We start from the raw sequence: 9,936 nt of genomic DNA, 5'->3' as shown, positions 1-9,936 counted from the left end.
GACCGGTCAGCTGGCAGGGCCACACCCACCAGGCCTGAAAGTGTCTGTCACGACCGCACTCTCACACACACGCACACACCCATACACACCTGCCAGTACACAAACAAGGAACACAGGACAGCAGCAGTGCAGAAGACACAACCCTCAAATAATAATAATAATAGTCCACACTGCTCACGGACCCCGAGTCCCTGGACCCGGGTCCGTGACAGACACAGGGAACTGGGGAGATAAAAGGACAAAGCAAACTGGACATGAGAAAGGGAACAGACATGAAAGCAAAAAATGAACCAAGAACTAGAAACATAAGCCTCTCAAAAACTGAACATACAGTGACTTGCAAAAGTATTCGGCCCCCTTGAACTTTTCCACATTTTGTCACATTACAGCCACAAACATGAATCAATTTTATTGGAATTCCACGTGAAAGACCAACACAAAGTGGTGTACACGTGAGAAGTGGAACGAAAATCATACATGATTCCAAACATCTTTTACAAATAAATAACTGCAAAGTGGGGTGTGAGTAATTATTCAGACCCCTTTGGTCAGAGTGCAGTCAGTTGCCCATAGACATTGCCTGATGAGTGCTAATGACTAAATAGAGTGCACCTGTGTGTAATCTAATGTCAGTACAAATACAGCTGCTCTGTGACAGCCTCAGAGGTTGTCCAAAGAACACACCAGACAGGTCAGGGATAAAGTTATTGAGAAATTTAAAGCAGGCTTAGGCTACAAAAAGATTTCCCAAGCCTTGAACATCCCACGGAGCACTGTTCAAGCGATCATTCAGAAATGGAAGGAGTATGGCACAACTGTAAACCTACCAAGACAAGGCCGTCCACCTAAACTCACAGGCCGAACAAGGAGAGCGCTGATCAGAAATGCAGCCAAGAGGCCCATGGTGACTCTGGACGAGCTGCAGAGATCTACAGCTCAGGTGGAGGAATCTGTCCATAGGACAACTATTAGTCGTGCACTGCACAAAGTTGGCCTTTATGGAAGAGTGGCAAGAAGACGGCCATTGTTAACAGAAAACCATAAGAAGTCCCATTTGCAGTTTGCCACAAGCCATGTGGGGGACACAGCAAACATGTGGAAGAAAGTGCTCTGGTCAGATGAGACCAAAATGCAAAACACTATGTGTGGCGGAAAACTAACACTGCACATCACTCTGAACACACCACTGTCAAATATGGTGTGGCAGCATCATGCTCTGGGGGTGCTTCTCTTCAGCAGGGACAGGGAAGCTGGTCAAAGTTGATGGGAAGATGGATGGAGCCAAATACAGGGCAATCTTGGAAGAAAACCTCTTGGAGTCTGCAAAAGACTTGAGACTGGGGTGGAGGTTCACCTTCCAGCAGGACAACGACCCTAAACATAAAGCCAGGGCAACAATGGAATGGTTTAAAACAAAACATATCCATGTGTTAGAACGGCCCAGTCAAAGTCCAGATCTAAATCCAATCGAGAATCTGTGGCAAGATCTGAAAGCTGCTGTTCACAAACGCTGTCCATCTAATCTGACTGAGCTGGAGCTGTTTTGCAAAGAAGAATGGGCAAAGATTTCAGTCTCTAGATGTGCAAAGCTGGTAGAGACATACCCTAAAAGACTGGCAGCTGTAATTGCAGCAAAAGGTGGTTCTACAAAGTATTTACTCAGGGGGCTGAGTAGTTACGCACACCCCACTTTTCAGTTATTTATTTGTAAAAAATGTTTGGAATCATGTATGATTTTCGTTCCACTTCTCACGTGTACACCACTTTGTGTTGGTCTTTCACGTGGAATTCCAATAAAATTGATTCATGTTTGTGGCTGTAATGTGACAAAATGTGGAAAAGATCAAGGGGGCCGAATACTTTTGCAAGCCACTGTGTATATATCAGAATTTCCAAAGAATGAACTTACAACTGCATTAACACTTTGTTGATAACAATATCTTAAGTTAAACTCAGTTTGGCTTCATGTCAGGTCATAATACCATAACAGCAGCTATGCCTGTAACAGATTCTATTATTAATGCCTTGGGCAGGACGCAGCATTGTAACCTGTGTTTGTTGATCTATCCAAGACATTTGATTCTGCACAGTACAGATGGATTTAACTCTTTCACGCATAGTGGTCACTACAGTGGATAGCTATTCAAAGGCTGTTTTTTTTGTATTTGTGTCAGTGTTGATGGTGTACTTGCACATAAACCACACTCCATACCATACTCCATATCCATATGTCACTCCATACTCTGCCACCCACTGGTCGTTTAGGTGGAGTGGTCGCCCCATGATCGGAAGATCGGGGGTTCGAATCCACTGAAAGGTTACCCTGAGGTACCCCTGAGCAAGGTACGGTCCGTAAACACTGCTTCCCGGTGCGCCTGCTTAATGGCTGCCCATTGCTTCACTGAGTGAATGGGTCAAATGCAGAGAGAGTAATTTCCCCACAGGGATCAATAAAATATACATTATTATTTTTTATGTCAGGATTTTTTTATTCATCTTTTCAGAGATGAATAAAAATACTTAAGAAATATTGACTGAGGTTGTCATAATTCATGCATGAGAGGGTTAAGGCAAGTTTCCTGAAGATTTTAAGAGTGATCCCCCAAGGCTTGATTTTAGCCTCTGGTTTATTTTCCATTTTCATTACTACTATAGGAAAGAATATATTTACAGCTAAAGTGCACCTTTACAGATGATACCATACTTTACTCAGTTAGCTAGTCTCCGAATCTGTCATAAAGTGCTTTGTGCAGGCAGACAGGTTTTGGACTCAAAAGCAAGACATGGATACCAGGATTCAAACTAAACAGCAGCTTTATTGGTGAACTCACATGAAAAAAAAAAATACAAAATATAAGCAAACTTGGACTAGACAGGAACCAGGAACTTATTTATTAGGAAACCACTAAGGTAACATGAAAAATATGGAGCACACAGGAAGAGGGAGGACATAACAAAGAACATACAGAGACTTGGAAAATAAATACACAGTGGGTAATGATGGGAGAGGAAACAATTGGGAACAAATCAGGAATAATGAGACAAGGAAAGTAAAATTGAACCTAATGCACATGAGACAAGAGACTATAACAATAGAACAGGAAACATAACTAATATTGAGGTCGCGACTAAGACACACTAACCTGATACCGACAAAAAGATAAGCATCATGCAGACATGAATGACTGGGAAAAACCACAGAGTGATGCTTGAAGCCAGCAGCAGTTTCGACAAAATGGAACTTACTGACACTCTGGGGATGAGAACAGGCTGGGAAGTCCTGTTCTCTATTTGCAGTATTTGTACATGTGTGTAAAATGCACAGAATGTCCTCCAGTGCTTCAATTTGAACTTTATTCACTAGAAGAAAATTCAGAGATCCAAATCTAACAAGTAGAGCAATTTGCAGATAAATATGTGTTTATGTAGCCAAAAATAAATAGATAAATAATACAAAAAAATCACAGTTTTCAAGGCAGATACACAGATGCACAAAGCATGCTTTGTGGTGTTCATTAACCATGACTGTTCTTTTTAAAACATTTAAAGTCATTTCATGCAACAGCTTGCAACAGTTCCTGGAGCATCTAGGGCACCTCCGGTCCATGCATCCATACCAGTTCCTCAGATAGTTGGTGTCCAACCATCATATGCACCCCCTGGTCTTGAACCTAGTCCTGCTAGGCAGAGCTAGAGGTCTCTGCTCTACTGTCTCTTCCTGTACCACCTGAGCCAGAGATCTGCGCTCCTCTATCTGGTCCTACTCTGCTTGAGCCAGAGAGCCTCCTCCGTCGCCGGCCTTCAGATCTGCTTTTCACTGTTGACCTCCTGGTTGACCTCCAGAACTGCTCTGTCTTTGCTTTACTGCCAACCTCCAGATCAGCGTTGTCCCTGCTGCCTAAGCCCCTAAGTCATGCCTTGTTGTCTAACAGGCCCCCTAAACAGGTGGAGTGGCAGGTGTTGGACTTGTGTGCTTTGATTTGGATTCTTGTGCTCCTGATTTTTCTGCAGTTTCATACTCTCATGGGTAACTATCTGTGCTTGGAGGTAATTCCTGCTGCACCGGTGCACGCCTCTGAAATTAAATGATTTGCTCAAATTATGTTTTTTCTCGTGCACCACTTTTGACAGAAAACTAATTGTGTACTTTAGAATTTCCAGACCATAAATGTTCCTTTGTATATTGGTGAGTTCATGTGAAGAAACGGCTCTGGAGACTGACAGGGCACAAACTGAAGACAAGGCAATATTTCGTTAGTATGCACAGGACAAGTTTGCAAGAGAAGAGTATAAAAGCTAGTCTGTTTAAGACACTGAGTATGCTGATAATCTGGCAAGGTCTGGATGGCTAGTCCCTTTGTACTGTGGCTGATTAGGTTGCTGAATAACAGGTGGTTCGATCAGGAAATCGAAACGCTTCAGCTCCATCCCAGAGTGGCGGAGAATCTCCTGCACACCTCCAGCTCTCAAGGAAATCAAAAACATTTATAGAGCAGTGTAGACTACTGCTATTTTTAACCTTTTCAACTTCTTTTTAGCCTTATTTTAATTTCCTAAACAAGCTTTGGCTCTTGGCAGCACACATGTCTAAATAAGAATTTATTCTAAATGCATTGTGTGGTTGAAACAAATTTACACCATTACATTACACCATCACGACACCATTTTGTGGTATGAATTGGTATATTACACTAAAGTACAGCCCTAGTTCAACTTTGTTTGATATCTCTTTAACACCAAACTGATGTTTTTGACTAAAGTCAAAGCGGTTGTTTCGTTATATTATTTTGATAGCGTTAGTTAATTTTGAAAGGCTAGAAACAGTTTTTAAATGCATTAATTTACAAAACATACCTTTAGTGTGAAGGCAAAATGAGACAATTCTCATGGTTACATTTTATTATTTCAAAACCTTTCAGACAGTCAAGTTGTGTTATATCATGCACACCACATGGATTAGATTTCTACAAACTGCATAATCGTTGCCCTAATCAGAACCATGTGCATGCATGCATGTGGAACAAATGTTTCCTCTTTCTCCTTTTGTCTCTTTTATTTGCTTCCATTATTCCAGTGCCTCATTGATGAATTGGATTCCAAATGTCTTTCCCTGAAAAGTTGCACTAAGAGGTATTGATTTAATATTCTGAAATTGGAAAATCTGTTGTTATATTGTTAAAAACTGTCAGAATTATGTATAAGTTGCATATGTAGCTTCAAACAAAATTCGTTTTTTCTCACTGAGTTACTCCCTTTATGTATTTTAGTTTTTCTAAGTCAACCATACGATTTATTTAAACTAAATACGGTTTCTTTTCCCATAATGGTTTAACTTATTGGCAAATTCAGGAGTCCGTGACGATTGAGTATAAGAGCATGTGTTAAATTGCATACAGATGTGTTGAAGTGTGTGTGTGTGTGTGTGTGTGTGTGTGTGTGTGTGTGTGTGTGTGTGTGTGTGTGTGTGTGTGTGTGTGTGTGTGTGTGTAAGCAAAATGAAAAAAGATTAAAGCAGATGGATTCTTCTCATTCATATTTGGGCCTGGTTGGATATGTTCATAGTTAGGAACTGGGTTTAACTTGATCACCTTGATTGATAACTTGATCAGAAAGACACCACAAATCGCTCCTTCCTCAGTAGGTGCAGCAGCACCGGCGTAACTTTGTGCTGAACACTGGGGAGGTCAAGATCTCTGTCTAAATAAATAAATAAATCTGGGTAAATTCCCAGATGATTAAACATGCAACTATTTTGCTGGTAATACTTGAAATGAGTAAAGAAAATCAACAGCCTATTTATGCAAGATAATTCATAATTTTGTTGGGGGGGTTATTTTGGTTGGGTCTGATTATTTGGGGGGTAATAACCCCCCTGGAAATTACACCCCTGTGCAGCAGCAAAAATAAAAAAGAATGAATGAGCATTATGGCTATCAGTAATGGTGTTAGCTAACTAGCTATCCAGCATAAATACATTGATTAGCGTGCTGCTGTGACATTAGCTTTAGCTCAGATATTTGACAGACAGTTCAGGTTCCAGCAGTGTCTTCTAGGGTTGCCAACTTTTTAACTATAAATTAAGGGACACTCTGAAGGGCCAGAAGCACAATGCACAGTCAACTGAGCATAGTGTATGCACTGTAAGTTCATATTCTTATAACAAAAATGTCAATACCTCATCTAAAACAATAAAGAAAGATAAATATAACATAAATTACATGGGGTTTTCCTTTGAAAAATAACCAAAAAACAAAAGATATTGTTTTTTTAAACATGAAATATTGTAAATACAGGCTTCAGTTACCCAGTTTAATATGCTACGCAGATCAAATGGCACCTTATTTTGATGAATTACGCATTACTCTTCATATCTGTGTGCCTGTACACAAAAACTAATCTGATACAATTCCTGTCAAATCAGATTTGGTATTTCGAAGAGTGTCATCTGTTGGTCAGAAAGTGGCATTGGCGGTAACATCAATATATGGGAGGTTTAATGTAGAATAAGGGACGAACCAATTTTGCTCATTATACGAGATACCCCGGCTAAAACAGGATAGTTGGCAACCCTAATGTCTTCTCACTCAGTTTTTTCCCCATTGTTGGTAGTAAAGGAGGTCCATTGGTTCATCTTTGAACTTGTCCCTCTGTCCCTCCCACTCACGAACATCAAGTAGTAATAAATAGTAATAAATGCATGAACTAGATTTTCTGCATCACTTTTGCTTTATTTGGGTCCACTTGTTGCCCTAATATAAATGGATATACTGTATGGGAGATTTACAGTTTCCACTCCCTCCACATTCTTTTTTCAAGTTCTCAGACTCCGATGACACCATGTTGGTTTCTGCACTAATGTCCTGTAACTGAACAAAATAAAATCACTGTTAGACATACATCACTTGTCTACTTTCATTAAGACAAATAATACAATATAGCATTCAAGGTTTACATTTTAAAAATAAAAGTATGTTGACTTCTAATGACTAATTAATGTCTGCTAGTTTTTATTCTTTATCTATGGAGTTCAGGGATTTGTTATACAGTGTTGGTATGAATCTTTAATAACGTAATAGTTTGCCTACAGACTGGCCAATATGGTGTGATTGTTCTTATTACAATTGTAATAAGAGATATCAGATCTCCCATAATCTCAGGAAATAGAAAACTACTGTAAAAGCATATTGATTCCAAGACAAGTTGTTTGTCCATTTATCTAATGTCAGAGGCTGGGCTTCTCTCATTTTTCAGTTTTGTGCCTCCTTTCTCTTTCTTGAGACCCCAAAAATATCTTCCATCTTATTGGACATTTAATTTCATGGACATTTCTCATTTCCTAAAATGCTTCTGAGACAGAGGAGACACAGGTGTATGTTTTTGTCAGTGGTTTTACAATGTAGACAAGGAGCAACAAAAAGTTGGAATATACAAATCATGAGGACAATAAAGTCAGAGATTTATTGTATTCTTAAGTTTTAGCTATTTGAGGTCATTTTGAAGTGAGTGTGATAAGACGAAAAACAATAAATCTACATGCACATTAGCGCTTAGTAAGTCTATAGCAAACACTTGCAAATAAAGTTTTTCTATGAAATGTGGTTTAAGCTGTAAAAAAGTGTTTCTTTAAACTGTCCATGAGAAATAAAAATGTTTTGGAAGTATCTGCCATGTGTAGCATAGTAAATTTACTGTTAGTTTGAAATAATTGAGTAACATGAGACATTAATACCAAAGAACAAATAAGAATGCAAAAAAGACACAATAAACAGTAGAGCACAGTAAAAATAGTGCTTATTTATTTGTATACCTTATATAGCTGGCACAGAGTGAAAGTGAAATTAGATAGAAGCAAGTGACCGTCCAGCAGTTCAGAGTGAAGGCTCAGGGGTAAACTAATAGGTCTCTTTTACTTGTATTAATCAGTGGCTTAATGCTGGATAGCCAGCCAGAAAACATGTTAACAACATGGCTGGAAAACATGGGCCCATCTCTTTCTTCTGAGAAGAGTGCTGTCACTTGTTAAAGTTACAGTATAGTTCTTACTGGGTCTTGTGCCAACTGATTTTCAACGTTCCATAAATGTCCCTGCACAGTTGCACCCTGAACATGATAAATCTTAGAACTTCAAAATCCCCCAATGCATCCAAATTGTAGCACAGAATTGTTTTAAAAAGCAACTGCTAACCAGTTTTGAATCCAACAGTCTGAATTCAAACAAAATTCAACAATTCAGGATTAATTTTTTTGATAGTTTGTTTTGATTCAAATCTAAATATAAACCTACCGCCTTTACTAGCACTGTGTAATGAAGAAAACGAAACTATCTGGGTAACAAATGAAAAGTAATTTGAAAAAAATAAGCTTTTACAAATTTGTCTATCGGAATAAATTATAATTACATTAGAGAACTTTAAACATTTAACCCATTTTCATTTCTAAATACATTCCATTTGTATAACTTTTACAACAATTTGATAACACTGCAATATTTTTGCAATGTAATTTTTTTCTGAAGATGCCGGTGGGCGACATTCTGGTCCAATATTCAGTCACTCCGTGCGTATTTTACGCCTTATGTGTAATAATGACAGATGTGCACCAGGGGCAGTGATGCAAACAGCTGGAGCGGAGGGTGCTGCTGGCGGAAAAGAGAACTGTAGTACAGAGAAGAGCAGAGCGCAGGATGGGAGGACAGACCGTATTTTTCATCTTCGCCCTCCTTCGCCTGCAGACGCTCTTTCTTCCACTTTGTGCGCCTGTTTTGAAACCAGATCTTTACCTGAGTCTCGGACAAGCGCATGGCTGAGGCGATGGTGTGTCGCTCCAGCACCGACAGGTAGTGGCACTTCTGAAAGCTTTGCTCCAGAACCTGCAGTTGCTCCAGGGTGAATGCGGTACGGACCCGACAGCTTTTTTCTTCCGAGCTCTGAAGCTGCGTAGCACACAGCGCTCTGGCCATAGGGCTGTTGTTTTCACTTGAGGTGCGATTGTGTAGCTTTCTGGATTTATTTCTGGAAGTATGACTTCCTGAAAGAGAATGATAAATTATTATTTCACTTGTGAATACATTATTACATTTAAAGTTAAATTCTCAGGCCTCAGAGAGTTTTATTCTCACCCGGAGCTCCTGTGTCCCCATTACGTATTTTTTCCCCTGTAAACTTCGTTGGGTCCAAAATATCTTCCACGGAAAACGATGTTTTGTGGATGAGCGGCAATTTGGCTTCAGCTGGCTGCATTTCAGCTTGCAGTGGTCCGCTAAGGGCACAAGTAATCAGTGTTGGTGTCTGTGCTTATATGTACTACCTCTTCGAACACCACCGGGGCGCTTTGAAATTTACATGTCATTCAAAAAGATACCCAAATGAAGCAATGCGTCTTCCAGAAACAATTGCACCCAGCGCCCTCCATGTGAGGACGATCTGTGGGACCCTCGGGTACTTCAAAATGTAAATGTGAGGCCCCAGGGTTGGGGGGGGTGTGGTGTGGTGTGGTGTGGTGTGGTGGGGCAGTTATTTATTGCTCCGGATCCGGTTAAAATGTGCCTTCTTTCTTTCAGCTCGTGTTCCTTATCGTTGCTTGGCAAGTTATTGTTTGCAAATAGGGGATTTTCCGCTGTTAGGACACGTACATGGTGGTTGTTATGCTAATTTATTGAGTCATCACAGGGAAAGTTTCAGCCTTTTCCTTCCTTGTATTCCACTTTTCAGGGTGCCATTTGTCTTTTAGAGCTTATGTTTTATTAGCTTGTGGGTTTAATTAGAAGGCACAGACAACTTTATGACAGCCATCGGATCATCGCAGACTGATCGTGTGCAGCCCTTCTCGTTAGAAAGACTGTTAAGATGTGAAGATAGATAAGTTTTCCATCACTCTTTCTGTTAATTATTTTATGTACCGGTATTTGGTGTTAAAATGCTTATTAAATCTTAAAAA

At 39.8% G+C, this 9,936-nt stretch overlaps 1 protein-coding gene across 1 annotated transcript; it reads right to left on the bottom strand.

Moving 5' to 3' along the window:
* Positions 1-8,532: 8,532 nt before the first annotated feature.
* On the bottom strand, positions 8,533-9,239 carry pnx (posterior neuron-specific homeobox). The gene is given in 4 exon segments (XM_026173600.1): positions 8,533-8,599; positions 8,601-8,702; positions 8,705-9,027; positions 9,119-9,239. Coding segments are annotated over 4 exon segments (573 nt in total). The 3' UTR covers positions 8,533-8,572.
* Positions 9,240-9,936: the final 697 nt, after the last annotated feature.

Source organism: Astatotilapia calliptera, chromosome 7, assembly GCF_900246225.1.
Source record: "Astatotilapia calliptera chromosome 7, fAstCal1.2, whole genome shotgun sequence".
Taxonomy (NCBI): domain Eukaryota; kingdom Metazoa; phylum Chordata; class Actinopteri; order Cichliformes; family Cichlidae; genus Astatotilapia; species Astatotilapia calliptera.
Note: the sequence above shows the minus strand (reverse complement) of the source record. Positions and strands in the feature narration are given on the sequence as shown.